Raw genomic sequence first — 22,879 nt, 5'->3', positions numbered from 1 at the left:
GCTTAACATTGTGCATATTGAGGCAGCACAGCAGTTCAGGCACCTTCTGACGTTTCCTGGAACTTCTCGCTGGTCTTCTTCTTCTTCCACTTCCAGGGCTTGAAGAGATTGCCGAAGAGCTTGCCCTTGCGCTTGTTAGGGGGGGTGCTTCGCTCCGAACTGCCCCCCACACTCCCCGTCCTGCTGCGTGGTTCGTCCACTTCATCATCTGGAGGTAGGAAGCAGGGGGGCATAGAGAAGGGGGGGAGGGCAGAGGAAATTGCTTGATCAACCAATCAAAATTCTACAGTGTCATTAACAATCAGCCACACACACAGTGCTTCAGAGAGGACTTTTTCCTGAGCAAACAAAACCAAGAATGAGAGGGTGAAAAACAATGAGCAACTTTATCATTTCAAATAAAAGGGTAGACGTGTCTTGAGTGTAAGTAATGTGGAGCCCAGAAATGCCATCACGCTCAAAAGCAATAAACTAAAGACAAGTCTGGCAGTACATAAACTGTCAGTCTCGCACAATACATTTCAAAGAAAAAGTGGTTTATCTGAGGCAGTATGTTCCCTCTTTGCAGTGAAGGGACTACTAATCACCTTATTTGTATGAAGTTGTTGCCTGAGGGACTTTTATCATATTTATCATTTTCCCATACACGACACTGGACCACCATGGCAAACAAACGGACACAGACGTCTACAGCAGGCAGTGCACGAAGAACCAGAGATGTTAACCTTCATTTGGAATTGCCTTCCACTATTTTTGACGTGCATCTACACGAAAGAACGAAGGAATGATACAAGAAATTAATCAATGAAAGGGGACTATAGTACAAACACAGGAAATTATTCCTTCTTTAAAATGACTCAAAGTGTTGAGATTGACTGTCATTCTCCAAGACTACCTGGACATTTCTGGCACGTGTAAGATGGGGTTTTTGACTGAAACTACAATATTACTGGAGTTGTTCACCATCCAGTCTGAAAGCCACCAGCTGCTGTTTAACCCAATGCTCTCAAAAGCAATCTACACTGAGACACAGAATAATATACTTCCCCTAGTGACTATGAGCCTAGCTCACACAAAGCCACTTCAGGCTCCTTTGAGGGAGGGCCTTGTCCTCACCACACCACACGCCCTCTCATGAATCACTGAAAAAAACATAAGCGCCTACTCACCTTTACACAATTTCAATATCCTTGAAAATACACTGAAATAGCTATGAACAATATATATACTGCTAAAGATATTGCAATATATTACACTGCTATTAAATATATTTTACAGAAAGTCCACATATTTACAATGTATTTCAGTATATTTCCATGTAATCACAATTCAATTCAGATCACTAAGGAAATATATTGAAATTCACATTTTTAATTGAGGTGTTTTAGAGAGCAGGGCTGTTCTTAGTCATTCAGGCATTAATCCTGCTGAAGACCATCAGGCACTCCATTGGCCAACATGCGCAAACAATGAAGCCACTGAAACTGTCATTGTACAAAACACAAATCCCGAAACAAAACGCGAGACGGCAGATACTGACACTGTGACTCATCACTGAATGGAATGGCATCACCAGCAGCTGTTTGGAGGTGGGTGATGAGTCATGTTGAGTGAAGCAGGAGTACCCGGACAATGCCAATAGCCCACAGGCCACCATATGATTTCTATTCACTGGGGGGCATTACATTACAGGATGTATTTGCTTAATCTTTACTCAGAACTTAAATATCCTATTTTTACATCCACTTTCAGTAAGGAACAATGTCTGGGAGGATCAAAGGGTAAGAACATATCCCAATTTCTGTGGTATTTTAAGTCTTGGGTATAGCTCAGCTGGGAAGTAAACTCACAACCTGTCAGCAAACACCATCAACTGTGTTGAAACTGCATACACTTTGCAGAGCCAAAATCAGGTGTGCCTTATTAGAGTTGAAATGAAAACACAGGATGGTAGATCTCCAGGAACTGGTTTGGGCAACCCTGTCAGAAGACATTCCATTTAGCCACTGTCAAAACACCAAAGCCTCATATTACATGCTCCCAGGGTCAGGGATACAGCGGGGGAGGGGTGTAAGAGGTGAGCTCCAGCACTGTAAGGGAGGCAGCGCCATCCCTTGGCTGGGAGGAGAAAGGGCAGAGAGACCACTGGACTAGATCTGGAATTCTTATTCCCCCAGACACACTACACAATAATAACCTTTAACACAGCAGAAATACACCTCTGCACTGCACTGAAGACTAATAGTACTACTACTAATCCCTGAAACTCTGCTAAATAATAATCTGTAGACTTTTTTGTTGATTCTCTGCTTCATGTACTTCAAATGTGATCTAATGTGTGTGTATGTATCATGCCTGTATAATGGTAAGAGGGAGTGCTTTCAGAAGCAGTAGCTGGATCAATCATTCATAACTTCATTCATTGGATGGTGCGTGGAACTTTCTGAATGGTACTCTGGTGGGTGATGGGCAGACATTTCTAAAAAAAACCCTGCCACATGTCCTTTTCATCAACAATGAGGTCACGGGTATTACAGAGGACACGAGAGAGAGAGAGAGGGAGGGAGAGAGAGAGAGAGAGAGCTCAGGAGATTCAGTTTTTATTTCTGCTCATGATGACAAGAAGGGAGGGAGGGAGTGAACGAGTGAGAAAAAGAAAGGAAAGAACTGGTTTGGAGGCAAGATGGGGCAAGTAGCATACGGTGAATAAATCCCAGGAAAATGGGCGCGCCAATATCCCTCCAGCAGGAAATGGCGGATACATCTGCTCCAGGAACAGGCTTTCTGGAGGGACCAGTTTCACTTTACTAGTTCTGAAAAGCAGTGGGACTGCCGTGACAGAGTCCATTTCATAATGCCCAGAACTACGAATGTGAAGCATTACTGCCACTGCCACAAAACAGATAGCTAACATTATACAACGGTTCATTCCGGTTAAGTAATTTTTAGTTGATCAAGAGACAATCCGCGAGTGCTCATCGGGATGGAAAGTACGCCGTCCGCCAAGTTACGGCTTGGTGGGGCGGCATGCCCCATACCTACAGCATACAGCACCGAGAGTTCGACTTTTCAGGGTTTCATGAATAAATAACCACAATGACCACTCTCAGCTCTTAAGATCATTAACATCTGGACCTTCTGAACTCATGTAAGCAATCAAAGAATCTTTCTCCTGCCAATTTTGTCATCACAAATGCTTCAGTCATTGGACATTTACATGTAGCTACATCTTCTGCCATTCTGTCGATAACAATCTGACCAAAATGACCGGATAACTGCAGGACACAGGCAAAATGGACATATAAAGAAGTATACATGTGATGCCATTTCAGCCAATAGAACATGTTTTTAAAAACAGAGCGGTCGCCATCTTTGTCTTGTGTGTAAGCTAGCTTGCTTGCTAACTAATACTGTAATTACCAAGAAATTTTAACTATTGGTTTTACAGCTGTATAATCTTTGTGAGGAAACTCCTATTTCTGAAATGCATTCTCTTCATCATTTCACATGCACATATTTTTTCATTACTAAGGATGGGTATCCTTACTACACTTTAGACAATTTTGCTTTTGATATTTTGACTGAGTTTAACATCAGCTAGCTTGCCAATGGTACCTGCTGTCGACAATGTAAGTGTAACGTTAGTGAATTGAGGCACTGAAATCTGTGTTGCAATTTGGTCCAGGAGGTACCAGTAGTATGATTTTTTATTAATGGAATCCTGAAGGAGCCATATCTGTTAGAGGAACAGAATAAATGACAAACGAATAATGCTGTCTCAATCATTACTTGACAAATAGTTAATAGGCTATTAGAATGGTTGTAAAAAGCATTATCGCACTCGAGGTTGTGCTGTTATACTGTATATCAGCACGGCTGTGATTGCCTTTGGCAGTAGGCCAGCGGCCTCGTGCCTACGACCGTACAACATACAGTACAACAGACAGCACTCCCTTATAAGTGAACTCAAGCCCTGGATTGCCCAGAGCTACTGACCAGCATGCGTACCATATAGGCTACTCCCCAATGAGCCTTCACCACCATTTCTGAATATTTTCACGGAATATATCATCAAAATGTTCTTCTCTTCCGATTCATACCTGAATCTATGCACACCACAAGCAGTGCAGCATCAAGACATGCCCCGCCTTTCACGTTTGTCACCAGTTTCGCAACATCCTGACAGCCAGTTTAGATCAGGCCTCAGTGTCTTTCACAATCTTTGGCCATTACACGTTTACGATTTAACAGTGCGATTTCACATCCGACCGCAGTCTCAGAGCAACGGCTTTCTATTCTATTTAGGGCTTTCTGAAAGATGCAGGTCAGTTTCTGTAGTTTTCCACAGCCTAAAAAAAAAAACTGGCTGTGGGTACTTTAGTTTGGGACAAGAAAAACAAGGAACTCAGAAGCTCTCATATTCAGTCAGAGACTGACTCAGGTGGAAACCGCACATTAGCCAAGACGACTCGACTCTCCATCCAGAAACGCAGCTAAAGAAAGCAAAGCATCAGACAGCGGACGTAAATGTGAAAAACCACGTTTTCCATGTGGAAAAGCACAAAGGAACGCGCGCCATTTTAGAGCATTCATATCATAGGTCCAAGTTCCAAGTTTCAAGTATTTGTTGTCACAGTTCACAGAAGCATAAAAGCGAGTGACATTCTTGAGTGAAGCACTGCTCAGGAATACATTAGCAGCAAAATAAAATGAACTGCAAGAAAAAACATCAGGATTAAACATTAACATGATGCAGTACTTGAAATCAACAGTGTCCCTGTCAATTGATGCTGGTAATTGGTACATAAAAGTTCAAGAATCAGAATTAATCTGCAGAATATTAATTTATGTAGCTCCCTTCAAGAGGTGCTTTAACAAACAAAACATCAAAGATAAAACATGAAAATTTCTATGCATGGAATGTTCAGTGCCTGCAGGTTTTTAAAGTGCAAGGATGTAGACTGCAAATATGAAAAATAAAAACAAAAAGTATAAAAAATTAAGGCGTGCCATTGCAGAGGGACAATGTGCAGTTTAGGTGTAGAAGGCCCAGGGTGTTTGTAGTATTCAGGCCACAGGCTTGTGTGTTGGACGTCATCTTCAGCAGTACAGCTAATTACACACATCACTGTGGGGCTGCTGTTTGCTGGCCACAGTCTGCACTGGTCACGTTTATACAATCTTGTTCTGATACTAAAATGCGCCAACATTGAAATTACCCAAATACTTAAACAAGACTAGCCACCCCAGCAGCCGGCCCCCCCCCATGAACGCAATGTTCTAATTAAGAGACAGAGAGCACTGCTTCGGATAGCTGGGGCAAAAACAACGTTACCCAGGGGGCATGGAAAACTGGAGCACACGTCACGCCCGGGTAGCGCAGACTGCAGGTACATGACCCAACAGGAGTCAATGCTGAGGGCAGAGTAGGCATCATTAGTTCTCCTGATGGACAGTGTTCTCTCCGTAAAACACACACACTGTCCCAACGAGCAATTGGGCGTGTCCCAGGAATCCTGCATTATAGTGAAGAGCACAATTCCACTCAATAAAACACGTTCACAAAACCATGAACACCATAAACGGCACAGACCATAAAAAAAGATATGAGAACTTAAAGAACAGGTAAACTGATTTATAAATACTAGCGATGTGGAGAGCCAACACTATCTGTAGGCTATATGTTCAACCAATTACACTATCTGTATTCAGATTGCACTGCAAACTATTAAATTCATCAGTCAAAGTGCAAAGAAATGCTTTAGCTAATTCAGTGAAATACATTCAAGAAATAGGCTACATTCTTTGTTTTGTAATCACTTTCTCTGCTAATCCAATCTTCTGAATATCCTCCAAATATCACTGTAAACGTCTACAATGCATCCGCCATTTCTTAATTGGGGTTCGGATATAACTGTTCTGTCAAAAGATTACAAAGCAATACATTCACAGTGTGCTTTAGGGTTCATTAGACTATACTCAAGTTTCAGTTGAATCAGAACTTTTAATACATCAAAGTCACTGTTGCTCAGCTTGATGGATAGAAAAAGAGAGGTGGATAAAGGATTATGGTCAAAAAACAGCTTTCATAACTGATCAATGATTAGTGAATCAGACCAACATGGCTCCCAACATTACGAAATATTAACTGATTTCTGAAAGAGCAGCAAGAGGGTGACTTAATCACACATCCACAAAATCCACTAGTCAACAACATACTGCTTCCTTAAAGCATAATATATAGTTGATTATTTCTCTATCAGCAAGAGTGATTAGTCAGGCCTGTCATCAATGTCATCGGTAATCACCTGACCAAGCTCTCCTGGCCATCTATATTCAGGCACAGACATTTAACAGACTGGTCTAAACCTCCATTACAGTATCCCGACTTCACCAACACAGAGCATTTGCAAAGTGCACTGAGGTTCTTCCACGTGGACTTCTACATCTTTGTCTGTCACAGACTGGGGAATTTCACCTGAACCAAACGAGAATATTGCTGCTGCTTTCACTAGTCAGGCACAGAAACACAGTAGAACCGCAACCAAGATGGCAGACAAACTCCAAATCTATTTGCAGTTCAGCCCAACACTGTTCCAGCTCATTAAATAGCCTGCGGGTTTCCTGTGTGTGATTAGGAAGGAACAGCAAAGCAGGCAGTCTCTCTGGTGACAAGCAGTGGCTGGTATGAACCCTCTAGAAAATTCTATATCTACGTCAGTCCTGCCCTGGCGATGGCTGGAGTAGGGTCGGTATGGAAGCCACGCGAGAGTGACGAGGCGGCTGTGGAAAATGCCGGTCTAACAGCTGCTCCTGACACTTACTGATAATGCCGGCTGAGGGGGCGGGAGCTTGGGGGCGGAGACAGCCGCTCTTTGCCACGGTAGTGGGTGTTAGCGTGGGAGTCGTAGGTGCAGACGCACGGCCGACGCTGGACGCGGGGCCGGCCGAACGCTGCGCAAAGACGGCCGACGCTGCGCTCACACGTGCTAACGGCCCGACGCTGCGCTCACGAGCGTGCTAACGGCCCGACGCACTGCAGCCGACGCTGCGCTAGACGTGCACGCCGACGCTGCGCCAGACGTGCTAACGGCCCGACGCTGCGCTCAGACGTGCTAACGGCCCGACGCTGCGCGCAGACGTGCTAACGGCCCGACGCTGCGCGCAGACGTGCTAACGGCCCGACGCTGCGCGCAGACGTGCTAACGGCCCGACGCTGCGCGCAGACGTGCTAACGGCCCGACGCTGCGCGCCAAGCGTGCTAACGGCCCGACACTGCGCGCTGCACGCGACGCTGCGCTCAAACGGCCCGACGCTGCGCTCACACGTGCTAACGGCCCGACGCTGCGCTCACACGTGCTAACGGCCAGATGCGCGCCCGGGGAGCCATGGCGACCGCATTATATCGCCGTTATCAATAATGCACGCTGACATTTATACAACGGCCCCTGCCCGGAACCCAACTGCCAGCGTCGGTGCGACGACCCACGTGCTGGGGTACACCCTCTCACGCGCGTGAAACGCAGTTATATTCATAAAACATTACTTATTATGTGTACAACAACAAACGCAGCTCCGCCTCACTAAAATCAACCTGGGCTTCTGTCTGTCAATTACTGCAGTGCACACACAGTGTTTTAAGCACTGATAAAAACATGCAGAAAAAGAAAAAGGAAAAGAGGAGCCACACCGTACAGGTAAATAAATGAAAAATATACACAATATTACAATATTCAAACACACTATAAATGCTACACACAGTACAGTCGCATCAGACTATTATGTCAGCCCCATAGAGACAGGTATAGTACATCTTGCATCATCGCTTGACCCTTGACCCCACTGTATCACGACCTGACCCCTGACCTGTCACACCCACTCAGACCCCATGACCCCACGAGCCCAGAGCCCTACCCACTGCACTAGTGGAGTCACACACAAGGACGTTCACGGACGGTACTGGAATTGTCACGGATCAATCATTAAAAACTTGATAAACACACACATGCACTGCTGTGCACACAAGAACTCGTTTGTAAGCAAGCAAGAGATAGAGCGGAACGTGAGAGTCGACAATCGGAAAAGAGGGAACAGTTGGCAATTGTGCAATCTCCACATTCCACCAACACACGTATGCCTGCACACCTGCCTGTGTCGACCCTTCTTTTCATTCTTTTTCTCACACACACACACATACACACATATACACACACATGCACACACACACACAGACACACACACACACGCACACACACACACACACACTCACATGCGCGTACACACACACTTCACACGCTGTAGTGACTTGCGGGGACTCCGCTACAGAACTCACCGGAGTTGGGGACAGGCTCCTGGGCAACAGGATCACTGGCAGTCTGTCCCATACTACAGGTCCTGCCCCACTGGCCTGTCCTCCCCTGCCTGGGCAGGGAGAGTCGGGGGTGGGGGCGGGGGGGGGGTGCGGCGGTAAAAATGGACCTGCTCTTCTCCCGATAGCCGTCCGCGCTAGCGCTTCAGTAACTGTAGCCCCCGTCTCCTGCGTGCATGCGCCTCTATCCTTCTCCCCAACTCACTCACTCACTCACTCTTTGGTCCCTCCTTCGACTTCTTGTGCTGTGCCCTTTCCTTCCCTCACTCTTTTCCCTCCCTCTCTCCCTTCTTCTTGCTGTCCCTCTACTTCCCTCCCCTTCTCGCGCTCTCTCTCCCCTCCCTTCATAAATAAGGTAGCATGGCCGCATTCACGGGTGGCTGCTCCTCATGCCTGAGCACGGCTGCCTGGCTGGGGGAGGGGCGGGGTCAGAGCAGCTGAGAGGTATTTTTGCGGGGCGTCATCACCCCCCCCCCCCCCACAATGTCATGCGACGTGCCCCGACAGGCAGGAATCGCCAGGGGAGAAGCGCAAAGTAACACAGGAAACTCGCAGGCGGGGCCAAGCCTCAGAGAAGAGGAAGTGATGTCACGGAGGTGTCCACTGACACGCGTATGCAGCAGGCTTTTGTGCATGCGTTACGTGATATTTGCGCGTTTTATTACACGTGAGCCGACGCACTGGGTAGCACACCCGATACTCTGCGGTTAGGACGAGGCATGCCACGCTGTCTAGTTAATTTTTAACCGCTTCTAAGAATGAAAGGCAGAAAAAAAAATGTTTTAACCACTTCTCAGAATGAAAGAAACACAGACACGGTCACGGTTCTTGGCTATTGGCTGAATAACAATCGCGTCACGGTGATGACGACTGATACAAAACGCTGTTGACGGCGAATTAGCAGTGAGGGAGAGGCAGGACGGGAGACACCGTGCACAAAGAAAGTCCCCCGCCTGGCCTCCAAGACTTTCCAATCCACGCCCCAGCTAATGCTGAAAATTCACAGTGCTTCATTAATGCCGCAATAACGTTGCCATCTTCCAGCTACAGAGGAACAGAGAACCAGTCATCCACTATGAGGACCGCGATTAGACGCTATGATAAGAGGACGCGGACTCCCAGCTGTGCACACGCTACTGCGTGCGCATTGCAGGAATACCTGCGCAGAGAGTGAACAGGAAACGGGAAGAACGAGGTGAAGCTGCATTCTGGCTGATTGCACGTCCACCTTAATACCAGCACTGTTCACACAGACCCAAACCGAGCCTGGGGCACACTGGGTAACTGGAATCCGGTTCTCAGGTGACACCCAGGAGCATCCTGAGACAGCAGCTGCTCTAGCACCCTCTGGAGGTCAGAGCAAGGCATAGCACCACAGCTGAAGACAGCTGGCAAGGGCTGGAATTCCTGGAATGTGTGGCTTTGCAACAGCTTGTTGGCCAGAGAAACATCAATGGAGCTCTTCCTCCCAGGGATTCACAGTTTAACCTTACCCACAACATGAATCCTTCTGGGAGGATGCAGGCTGTGGTCTTATCCGGAATCAGTCAGCAACTACATAATTCAGTCTACCTGAGCTTAAAGCGTCTCGCCAGGTAGACAAGTGCAGCCAATTGTGGCCACTCCTGGTGGAAGACTCAGTGAGCAGCGCTGGAGCAGCAGTTTGACTGATCGGGCGGAATGAGGATGAGTACGAGGAGGGGTACGGATATCTGATCTCTCCCGACGAGACTGAAATCACTGGCAGAAACACAAGCAGTAGGGTCTTGGGGTCAGTGCTAATATGGAGCCAGTCTGTGCACCTGCAGGCATGTTGGCATAGAAGGCTCACGTCTGGCAACCCCACAGCACACAGGGCCTCCTTCATACTTCAGTGTTCCTCTTAAAGCAGTAACACAGAAACAATGCTACTGTCTATGTGTCATTCTTCATGTATACCTCCATAAACAGGGGCTTTCAGCCTTGTTTGATCCTCGGACCCTCACCCAGGCTCAATGGCATCAAGGGGACCCCCGTCATAAGTTAAAAATGGCTATATTTAAAAAAAAAGGTTCTGTATTTTGAAATATTTTCCCAAATCTATAGAAAGTCATTGCAAATCAAGTCTGGCCAGAGACAGTACCTTCAAGGACCCTCCAAGGGTCAGTGGACCCCTTGTTAAAAACCCAGACTGCATAAGAACACAAAGTGATCACACAGATATTGGCTGAATGCGTAACAACAACAACAACATAATAGCAAAAACACAATATGGGAGTTTTTTTTTGCCAAACTGACATCCAAGTAGCAGAGCATGACAGTCCAGTGTCGATAACAGAGCAGACGTTTCATATGCATGCAGCGAGCGACTCAAGGTGAAAAATTAGCAGCTGCCAAATATGTAAAGGTACAATTATTCCAAATGCACTATGAAATTCAAACGCTTCACATGAGATCACGTGATCAGAGAAGAGTGTCACAGATGAGGTTTAAATAATGAATTTCCTGCCAATCTATGTGGGTGCTGCAGACACACAGGTACAGAACTGGGGTAAGAGGACACGTCATTTACCTTTAGTCTCCATGACGATGTCAGAACCCCAGGGACTAGCAGGTCCTAGGAAGGATGGAGAGGGAAAGAGACTTGTGATTTTCTTTTACATGCTCACTTTTTTATTTCACAGCTGTAAAAAATAGCAAAACATGGAAAATATGGAAAGACACAAAGAAAAAAAATTGATAAACATTAAAACCTGTTTACAAAAGACAATCAAAAACCTACGTTGTCCAGATATGAAAATAAAATTTTAAATAAAAAGTTTTTACTAATCAAATCCTAAACTGGGTCAGAAGACTTTTCTCTACTTAAGAAAATTATGTCATAAAATTCATTTTAGGGCAACTAAAGCCTTTAAAACCTCTGAAGTGTACTTTTGAAAGTGCCTTCTATTGACAGACTGGGTGTGTGCACTCCACCACACCCAAGATGGGTTCACAGGCAATGGCGTTCATTTTAGAAGCAATGCAGAGCAACCACTGGTGAGTCACCTAATAACCACGGCAACACAAAGGCACTTCGGCTTGTGATTGGACAAAAGAGGGGAGGGCGTGGGACATAACCAGGAAACGGGAAGGGTGAAGGCAGCCACCTGCGTGGACTTTGGACATGTAGCAACGGTGCAAAGTCCTGAGCCCTGTGGGCACACGCGCGCGTGTGTGTGTTTTTGTGTGTGCGTGCGTGCGTGCGTGTGTGTGCATTTGTGTATTTCAGTAAGTCAGCGCAGCTGGGTGCTGGAAAGCTTGAAGAGGATCAAAAACATGGACTCAAGGTAACAGAAAACCTGCTGACTTATGCAGCTTCCCCAGACAAACCCCAAGGCTACAGGGCACTATGTAGTGACTGAGAAAGAGATTGTAACTGACCCCTGGGGCGTCATTAGCCCTGAAACGTTTTCCTCTAAACCCACGCATCTGCCAACAGTTTTAACTCCAAATGCTCAAAGCCCTCCACTGCTTTCTTCTCCTGCCCAGAGAGAGGTGAAAGCAAATCAGCTCCAAAACCCAAATACACAGACAACCTTTCCCCTCGTGTTCAGCAAGCATCTCTGGCTAAGATGAATTTTTTTTAATTGAACCTTTTCCAGTGCAAGGAGATGGAGAAAGGCTGTAGTGTGATGTGCTGGATCCCCACTAAACAAGGGTCCACACATGTACTCCTGCTTTACAGAGTGAGTGGTTTTAAAAGACCTCTCTAGCAGAAACAATGGCCATTTTACCACAGATGGCTTGACAGACAACAGGGACATCATTCATCTGGACTGGTGCACTCACACTCAGTCTACCTCAGTCATTACGTCTGTGTAATCAGGTCACAAGGCAGGGCACACGGCTCCCGTGTCCCACAGAAACCAGAGATGACTCTTCAAGTGTTAGACCCAATGTCATAAAGGTGGCTTCTGAAAGGGTCCCAATCAGCCTGTGAGCGAGAACGCGGGGCGGAGCACAGCGCCGTGTGGATCGGACTGCCCCCTGGAGCTCAGCCAGGAGCGGGTCACGCCCGCGAGGCTCTGCCCCGCTTCAACCCGCGCAACGAGTCACCTGACCGCAGTAAGAACACAAGCAACACCGAGGCTCCAGGAAACCGGTTGCACAGGTTTTTTTGGATGCAGGCTGATTTTTTCGTAGTTTTGCACACCCTCATCAGCGACAAGTATAACGACAAACAAGATGGAGAAGAAAAAAAGAAAAAAAAAACGGAAAAACTACAAAGCAGACGACAGAGCCAGGCACCTCTGAGGCGGCTGGAGGGCACCCTTGATCAAGATGCCAAACCTGTGTTAGTTCACCCTGAAACATCCCAACTGTATGAGCAACGCTTCCCAACTGTTAAAGCAGTGGTATTCGGTGCAGTGGCGTGCTCTGGGGTCTTGTATAATGCCAGCCCGGCTGCGCTTGGAAGCCCTAGCGGGCGGCACACGGTTGGCACAGGTCACCTATGGCCGTGCGGGGGTCTGCAGCCAGCCTGTGACAGCCGGGCATGAGATGCACTCCCACGATGCTACGACCGCCCAACTCATCGGGTAGTCTGCAGATTCGAAAGCAGCCCGCTCTCACGAGGAGAAAAGCCGCGTTCGCCTGCATGCTTTCAGACTGAAGGAGGATGTAGCAGTGATGGATCAGGCCCAGAAATAAGACTAGGCATTACATATTGGGATGAAAAAAAACAAGGTGATAAAAATTTGGGGGGAAAAACAGGATTAGATGACACACCGGATAAGGGCAAATTCACCAATTTATAGCTACTGAAGAAAAGAATGCCAGCTTCAGACAATAACAGTCAACTATTGCATCCCATAGATCAAAGAGGGTCAAATTTAATGACACCTCTTCCCTGTCTCACAAAGACTGGTTATCAGCCAAACCAGCACATAGAAATATACATGTGGTATAATAATCAACACACATGCGAAAGCACACATAAACATGAGGAGACAGCGTGAACCCTTCATGATTCGAAGCCGTACAGAGCAGCAGACTGAAGGCTGTGGCAAATTAGAGAGGACAAGAAATTCCTTTGTATTGCTGGACTCTGGGACTCTGGGAAATGGAGTTCAAATGTAGAGCGGCCAACATGTACCAGTATTCAGCACAGGGCACCGTGCTGTGGAGAGCATGTCAGGACCTGCTGAGGAAAGCCAAGAATGCAAGAATGCACAGGGAGGGCACCTTGCCTTACAGTAAGAGTAATCAAATCAAATAATCAAAAGCATCCCATCCAAGAAATTCACTAACACACTTTTCACACCACAGGTGCTCTATTGATACACTCATGAAAACATGTAGCTCCAGAGTTTTCCCCACTACAAATTAGTTAAAAAAAAAATTTAATCCAATTTCTGATTGATGGATAAGTGAGTCTTTGTACTGTTGAACACCGCGTATAGAAATGCTTGACATTCAGAAAATGTAGCCCTTTGTTGTTTGAATTTGCCAAGTCTGCAAATTTCAGGGTTAACCTTGAGAATCCTGTTGTAGAGGGGAAAATGGGGGAATAACATTTTAATGCTAACTCAACAGATATGTTTGCAAGCCAGCGGAAAACACTACCTGAAGCATTTCAAACACACGTCATTCAGATTTCCACATTTTCTCAACTTGCAGTTTAGGTTATGTGCTGTGTGCATGTCAAAAACCACATGCACAATATAGAGTAAATCAACTTCCATCAAGAAAACTATGGATTTACTCTGGATGCCAAACACAGGAATGTGGTTAGGAGTCTCTGCCCTTAGGAATAGAAGAAGTGATTTGATCGGCTTGGCTCGGTGCACAATCAAATACCATTGTAGTTTTACTTACTGATACAGTCATTATCCATATTTAACCTCATATGTTCTACTTTTGGAGCTTTGTACTTTCCCAGAGAACTTTGGTACTCATTAAGGGACAACCACAAAGTCTTGGCTTTCAAACCATTAGCCCAGGGGGCTCCCAGTGGTCTTTGAGGGCTACAGGGTCTTTTATTTTAGTTGCTAGGCAACACTTAATTGATGAATTCAACCAGCAGATAATACAGATAGCCTACCTCACATGGTGCATTAGGACTGAATATGATGCTTAGTTTAAGTCATAAACAAAAACCAGCTGACCTTAAGTTTTTTGAGGACCACGGTTCAGGTCCCCAGTCTTATAATTAGTCAGCTCTCTATATTGGCCATTTTAAACGGTAGAAAACATTTAAGGATGATTCAACATACGAAAACGAGGAATAACTACATGCAGCACGCTAGACTGAGTACATTATCTTAAGGCCTATATTAGCGAGAGCTGACAAGTGCGTGTTACAATGAGCTAGCGACTGGCCACTGATTCCACAACGAGGAAACCGTATGTTATAATGGTAGTACAATCGCTCACATATTCCCATCACCCGCATAACGTTACAGTAGTGCTTTAGTTTACAAGTGTAAATAAAACTATAATGTTACAATTAGTTTTTAGCATCTGGCACGCGGAATTATAACGTTTTGCTTTTAATTCAAACCTGGTTTATCCAGGATTACAAGTATGTTGAAACTACAACAACTGTCATAAACATCATAAAGGATTTGGTGGGACAAATTATGGAGGTTTAGCATAAACTGTGCCAGAGACCAGTTTCGGTTGAGGCCGAGCGAAAGTCTACCTGCACAGTGCAATGTGATCGAGATCCGTACACGTTTAAATCTCGAAATGTAAAACCAATTTGAACTACAATGACATTAACTGAATCAGGGGTGCTAACACCGGCATTTAAATTCACTTTTCCCATCACTCCCAAGAACCATACCAATCAAAATGATAAGTGATTACTATCCCGCTTGTAGTTGCATGGCATTGTTCGATAGCTGTACTCACGCCACTCCAAAAGGAAAACACAATAACCATTCGAAACAATTCTCACCTTCCTCGCTGATTTATAAGTCTTGCTTCCTTTCCTTTGATTGTGGTTTAGGTGATCCAAATCGTTAGGAAACTTTCAGCAGAAACTTTTCTCTCCGGCATATGAGCTGCTAGAAACGTTCTCACTTCATAACTTCCAGGGAGGCGACAAAGTAATTACCTGTAGTTCAGGCGAAGTGCTCACCTTCCAGACGGATACCCTACTTCTGACCTAAAAGACTTCAGGAACCATCAACCTTTGCAAACAAAGCACATGCGCATTAAATTCGGACGATACGTGAGTGACGAGTTTTCGCAGTTGATCAATGTTCCGATTTAATATGATACATTCCAAATTTTGCCTAAATTATAACTTTCTCCCCTGACAATCCAATAAAAATTTTTAAAGGTATGGAAATTGTGACAAAGTCTGTTTGTTTATTTATTTTTTTATTTTTTATTTATGTATTTATTTTTTTATTTTTTACATTTTTTGTACTTTTGAATTTTGATGTTGTTTATGTTCTCTACTTGAGGATTCTATTCAATACTGTATTGAAATATATCCTATACGTATTTAAAATGTAATTCATGAAGTTTAAATAAAGTTGGAAAAAAGATTTAATATGATGCTACAATAAATAAATAAATAAATAAATGAGATCAAGATTTTTTTTTTTTTTTTTTTTTTGGTTTACTTTATCTGGTGTTATACAAAACAATAAAATAAAGCTGGGAACGTTTGTAACGTTTGTGGGCCTACCGTATTTAATGACAAGGACTGACCACCTCCTCCACAAAATTGGTTGATGAGCCCACAGCTGAATGTCCAGCAATCTCTTGAAGCACTTCCACTTTCAGTGAGGGTGTCACTGGGACCCAGACTCATATCTCTTTCATATGTGTTGCCCAGCATATTCTCAGTCTGTGGTAATGGACTGATTATTAAAACAGAGGTCTGAGAACAGTGTAAATATGGGATGAGTATTTTAATGTTTAACTCACAGGAATGACCTTCACCTCAGCAGGAATATCCTATGAAGTAAGGAATCAAATCCAGAGATCAACTTAGCTTGAGACACTGGATATCCGTATAGGTATTCGTGAACTATAATATATATATATATATATATATATATATATATATATATTATATTTCACAATATATTTGTTAGCATTATCTATATTGCAACAAACATTTTAAACCATCATGGGCCAAATTAGATCAATACTTGAAGAAGATATTATCCGATGAAGTCATGGAATTGTTGGTTGGCCATTTTGAAAACCGCTATCACAAGAGTTCTACGTAACATCTGCGGTATTCCGAGGGCTAAAATGTTTGCTTAGTCTTTGTTCTACCTTTGTGAGAAATTGTGTGCTTGTATGAAACATTATTATTAAATTATACGCAGATTTCCTGCACCTGCTGACTCCTCAGGCAAATGAGTGTTTAGACGTGCTCTCATGGAATTCCCATGCAATTCCATAAATTGAACTAAAATATCTTGAGCAGGGGTGTCCAGTCTTATCCAAAAAGGGCAGATGTGGGTGTAGGTTTTTCTTTAAGCCCAGCCCTTCGACACCTAATTAAACTAATGAACTTAACATGGTTTAATTAAGAATCTTTCCAGATATGGTTTGGCATCCCTGCTTTTGAAAACCTAGATATTCATGCAGCTATTTTTAAAAAATGTTTTTGTCCTCTATTTAAAAAATAATAATAATAGAAAATCTGGCATATTTTTTATATTGTTTACAGCACAATGAGCATTCTAAGCCATATTGTGCCCAAATAGACCAAGATTTGACCAGGTTATGCACCATTCAACTGATTTAATGAAATTGTATGGAATCTGGATTAAATCTGCAATGTCCCAATAGATTAAAATTTGCATTGGTACTTGTTCTACCTGTTTGCAATATTTGTGTTGCTGTGCTGTATAACCACTTGTTGTAATATCACTCAATCTCACAACTGCAGTGCTACCTTGTTTGGCCACAGGGTAGCACTAGAGCACTGCTAACAAGGAGGAAAATCACTAAAATGTTCACAGAGATCACAAATTCAGTAGTTCCAAACAAGATGGTTATGGAGGATTCGCAAGAAGGACATGTTTAAATCTCAAATGAAATGCTAATTAAGCTGCTGCATTCTAAAATTCTATTTACAGTAGTCCAATGCATTACAACTGTAGGGACACAATTTTCACTACTGCAGAAATTCCAGTTTGCGTTACGCATCGCATGATATTCATGTCTGTGTGAATGCCACTCATTAACTGTTCACTATTACACTCAGAATTCATTTGAAAATGCAAGAAATATTGTGTGCTTGAATTTATACAGTGCCCGCCATAAAATTTGGGACAAAGACATATTTTCTCTTGCTTTGGCTCTCTACTCCAAAAAGTTTAGATTTGTAATCAAATGATTCTCATTTGGTTAAAGTGCAGAATCTTAGCTTTTATTAAAGGGTATTTTTAAAATAGATTTTGGTTTCACTACAATAGTGTTAATACATAATCCCTCCGTTTTAGGGCACCATTATGTTTGGGCCAAATGGCTTCAGAGGTGTGAGCTGTGACAGCACGTCTCAATGCCTGCATTGCTAGCATCATTGTCTAGAATGAACAGTTTGTCAGGCTCCACCATTGCCAAGACAGCGGTGGGCCAATTCTTTACTGCCTCTACAATTGCTGAGTCAGAAGCCACCCCCCTACGAGAAGCTAGTCTCTTTCCGAAACAACTGCCAGCTTCCCCACAGCACACCTAAATGCTATTCTCTTTGCAGCCCTTTTCTTTTCAGGGCACTCCTGCCCACAGGCTGGCTGCTGCTGCCCTTTGTTGTCATCTTCTTCTGAGCCGACCGCACCATGAGCTGTCAGAGGAATGCTGCTTTGCTGGTCGAGCGGGGTTGCCTCTAATGCTGCGTTCTCATCAGTTTCAGGCGAAAACGCGCGGGGATGCGCCGGGCCCTCAAACTGTCCGTTTGACGGGCGGAATACGAACAAGTGATATAGCCCGCCATGGCACACTTCCAGCACCTGATTGGACAGATGCACCGCGGTCCATTTTGCGTGCAGATGCTCTAAGATAGTTGCTACAGTAGGTTCAGTGTCCAGATGAATCCTAGTGTTATTTCATAAAATAATGAAGGGGTTATGTTCCGGGATGTGTACATTTTTAGGCTCCCTAACCAGATGGAGTGAACTGTAGTTAGGGCTCCCTGGGATAGCCGTCCGTTTCAGAAGCCAGATCTATATATTCTTCAAGTTTAATTCATTTCTTCACGGCACAGAATCATACATGTGAATGGAAAGATTCCTGGATCAGTAATACATTTACCTCATAGGATAAGATTGAAGGTCTTAGTGACAGAGTCATTATTATCTGAAATGCCTGGCAGCAGTAGATAGTCTCACTCTCTGGGGTGCAGGGTCTTGCCGCCCATCATTTCATATAAGCACACCACACTCAATGTGTCTATAAACACTCATATTCACATACAGTAAAATGTTCAGTGTACATTTGAGGCCTATTGAGACCAAATGTATGCTGTACGAGTTGATTTAACCATGAACATTTTACAGTGCATGAACATCCACGTTACAGGTTTTAAAATGAATGAAGTCAGATAAACTTGTTTTCCTCACTGTGACAAAATCCAAACCCCTAGACATATTACCCTCTATGTGCCACTCTGATGAAACAAAGGAGAACCTTTAGCAACAGACTGATTACACTGTGATTTACCAGAGACCCTTTCTGGCTGTGACCATTGGACTCCACATTTCCACTTGCAGCTGCCCGGATAGTTTCGACCAGAGTCAGCCTGGGGCTCCTGAGATTTTATAGAACTGCTACTTGAACTCTGCTGATGTGTGCTTTCCCTCCCAGCACATTTCGATATCTTTCCACCGCAGGAACTATACCCCGGAACTAGGAACCTTTTGAGGAACTCAGTGCGTTTCCACCGCAGGAACTAGGGTCTAAAATTAGTTCCTGGGGCTTTATTTTACCCCCCAAAAGGTTCCTGCTCGGGGGGTAGTACTTTCCGAAAGTACAGGAACCTTTTGGGTGGAGCGTGCAGCGCTGAACATTTCTGATTGGTCGAGTACTCGCAGCATTTGTGTTGTATTTATTTTCCGCCATTACCTGCCATGTTTGAAAATATGCAGAGGCAAACCAATTTATTTTCATAATAACTTCAAATCAAACTTGTATGTTATGCGGTGCAGTAGCCTACTTTTGGTTATAGCCTGCCAACGTCTTGGAATTATAACGTGTGCTCTTCTGCTCTTTTCTTGCTTTAGTATTCGTTTTATAAAATGCTAAGCATTCGTGCTGGGACAGCATATTACGTACTAAAACATTCAAACGGATTAATTCGGTTGCTGAATATTTTCTTCCGGATTTTCTTTGTTAGCCCGTTGTAATTGACTCAAAACGTTTGATACAGATGTGAGGTTTGCGGTAGTTCTGCGTAATTAACATTGGTGATACAGTACAAGCAAACTGGAAATCACCTTCTGCACTTTTTGTCCGGGTAAAATAACATGTTAATTCTAGTAATCTTCCCTTTAGCTTTTTCAGACTGCCGTAATTTTACTCAATTTTACTGCCATTTTTCAATTCCACGAAAAGACCAGGAAGACTGGACTAATTTATGGTGCATGGTTCGCATCTGGAGGGCACACTTCGCTGCTCGGCTAGCAGTAACTTCGAAGGAAAGCAAACGGTGGCTGTACCACTACTAATTTACATTTTCACGCAAGTCCGAGTTTTCGTTCTATTCTTGTCATTTTGCGATTAGCCTATATGGAATTGACGACGAGAAAGTAATCAAACAGCAAATTGTTTACAACGTGTGCATGTTTTCTGCTGTTGTTGCCAGTTATATTGGAAATGTGAATGCATTCTGTCGCTTCGGATGTCAAGACATGAAAGCGAATGTTCGCATAAAAACATAATGAATGTGTTTGAGAGGATATATGAAAATCAATAAATACAAAAGTAACCATATATAGTCATTGTTGGTAACCCGTTGTATATAAGTGGAATAAACCCCTCCGGGCTGTCCCGGTTATTAGAAAATAATGTAGGCTATTTCGGTGGTAGTATGGGGTTACAGAAGAAATCATATGACAGATGGACCGACGACAACGTCGCTTTTTCATACGTCAGTGGGCTAATTTGCCTAATCTTCGCGGTACTTTAGACCCCGGTGGAAATGCAGACAACCATTGGCTGAAGGAACCTTTTAGTTCCTGGTAAAGTAGTTCCTGGGACTGAAAGTTCCGGGTAATTTTGGTGGAAACGCGGCAGACACATGTTCTTAGTTAAGATACAGTAAATATGTAAATATTCTATGGCATGCTAATCCCTATGATTGAACAGTACGTATTTGCTTACTTATTCACTGTGAAACACGTATTGTGCGATGCTTATTTGTTCTCTATGAATGGGATCATAGCCAGTCAACAGCACAGATGTAGATATGCACCCCCATGTTAAATAGTATCACTGCATCTCTTCGCATTACGTATTCATGGTTGGATTCACGTTTTCACTATGCAATACTATTGACTGCCAACTTGTGCGTACAGTGCTAAGACTCATATGTCATATGGGCTCAATTAAGGGCAACTGCAATGACTTGATGACCTGTGAATTATTGATGACTTGTAACATTTTATAATACTTTTAAGTGACTTTCTTATGCTTATGCTCTTGTGTAAGTATACTCTTGTAAGGATGTACTGTTCTATGCCATGTTTTCTTGTTTTTGGTGCTCCCTTAAGCTGCTCTAATGCTTCAGTTTCTCCGTCGGTTTAATTAAGCACTATTTTATCTTGATATAGATAAACACCTTCACTGACTCACATATTGGTTTGTGTGCCTTACCATGTCAAAGAGGGGAGTATAGGGATGTGATTTTCCCCATGACTGAAATGTCAAACTTCTGTCTCAAACGCCTGTATGCTCAGTTAATCACTCTGACTAACTATTGTGTTTTCTGACATCTACCCACCACATCTCACCATGTGCGCGTCTGAGAGAATGGCGCCCACCAACTCCTTCTGTCCCCCCTCCACAGCAGGGGTAGCCAGCACCATGGACAGCACCAGCAAAACCAGGGGAAACTTCAGTAGCCCCGCTCCCAGCAAGAATCCTGGACAGTGCCACGAGGACCAATTATTGAATAAGGGAGCCAGTTATCTGAAAACCACAGGGACACCTAAATGGTAAATGGTAAATGGACTGCATTTATATAGCGCTTTTATCCAAAGCGCTTTACAATTGATGCCTCTCATTCTCCAGAGCAGTTAGGGGTTAGGGGTTAGGTGTCTTGCTCAAGGACACTTCGACACGCCCAGGGCGGGGTTTGAATCGGCAACCCTTCGACTGCCAGACAATTGGTCTTACCTCCTGAGCTATGTCGCCCCATAAAGCCCATTCAGATAATTAGCTACCTCCTTATAGAAAAAGCCCTCAGTCTGCCAGAGAGGCAGTTGGTTTTCTCGGAACTTACTGACATTTTGCACTCTATCCTTCCTCCGTAGTCTTGTGGCACTATACAGTGCCATAAAATATTATTTGCCCCGCTGCTGATTCCCTCAGTTATTGCACATTTGAACCCCATAAAGATGCTGTGGCAGAAACTTGCATTTACTGCTCGATAACCTTCCAGTTTGTCTGAATTAAACCAGTTCTGCAAGGAAGAATGGGCTAAAATTCCTCCACAGTGATGTGAAAGACTGATCAAATTACAGAAATTGTTTGGTTGTGGTTATTGCTGAAGGTAGTGCAACCAGTAGGGCAATTATTTTCTCACATTGGTGATGTGGGTGTTTGATAACCTTTTTCATTAAATAAATGAAATTACATTTTTTTAAAATGTGCTCTGTGTTCACGCTGGTTCCCTTTGTCTAATATTACATTTGGACCAAAGATCTGCAAGTTAATTGTCTCTTTAAACAGTCTGTAAGACTCAAGAAATTGATGTAATGACTTTTTAGAAGCTTATGATGGCTAATTGTCATAATTAGGAGTTAATTGGCACATATGGCTGCATTTAAGGGCCTACCTTTAGAGCCACTGCCTTTTTGCCCTTGATATCATGGGAATATCCAAGCAACCTAGCCAAGACCTCAGAAAAAAAATTGTGGGCCTAGTTTCTCCTTAGAAGCAATTTCCAAACAACTGAAGGTACCACAAGCATCTGTACAAACAATTGCATGCAAACACAAAAATCTTGGGACCACACAGGCACTGCACTGGAACGAGGCACAAATTAACTCCCAGGGCTGAACAAACCTTGGTCCGAAAGGTTCAATTGAACCCCAAGACAACAGCAAAGGAACTAGTGAAGGAGTTGGAAACATCAGTTACCAAAGTATTTACATCCACCATTAAAATACTCCTACATTGTCTTGGCCTGAAAGGCTGTTGCGCAAGGTAGAAGCCCCTACTCCAAGACCGGAATAAAAAAGCCAGAATGAAGTTTGCAGGTGATCACCAGGTCCTAGACCTAGCCTTCTGGAGTAGTGTTCTCTGGTCAGATGAAACAAACATTGAACTGTTCGGCCATAATGATCAGCGCCATGT

General features: G+C 43.9%; 1 protein-coding gene across 1 annotated transcript in view; it reads right to left on the bottom strand.

Moving 5' to 3' along the window:
- Positions 1–8,810, bottom strand: part of LOC135261621 (phosphatase and actin regulator 4-like) — a 28,235-nt gene extending 19,425 nt beyond the window's left edge. Inside the window, 2 exon segments of the mRNA XM_064348091.1 lie at positions 44–208; positions 8,333–8,810. Of these exon segments, the coding sequence (XP_064204161.1) occupies positions 44–208; positions 8,333–8,384 (217 nt within the window). The 5' untranslated portion in view covers positions 8,385–8,810.
- Between the last annotated feature and the right edge of the window lie 14,069 nt (positions 8,811–22,879).

Source organism: Anguilla rostrata, chromosome 8 (genome assembly GCF_018555375.3).
Source record: "Anguilla rostrata isolate EN2019 chromosome 8, ASM1855537v3, whole genome shotgun sequence".
Taxonomy (NCBI): domain Eukaryota; kingdom Metazoa; phylum Chordata; class Actinopteri; order Anguilliformes; family Anguillidae; genus Anguilla; species Anguilla rostrata.
The sequence above is the reverse complement of the archived record's forward strand: the minus strand, read 5'-3'. Positions and strand labels throughout refer to the sequence as shown.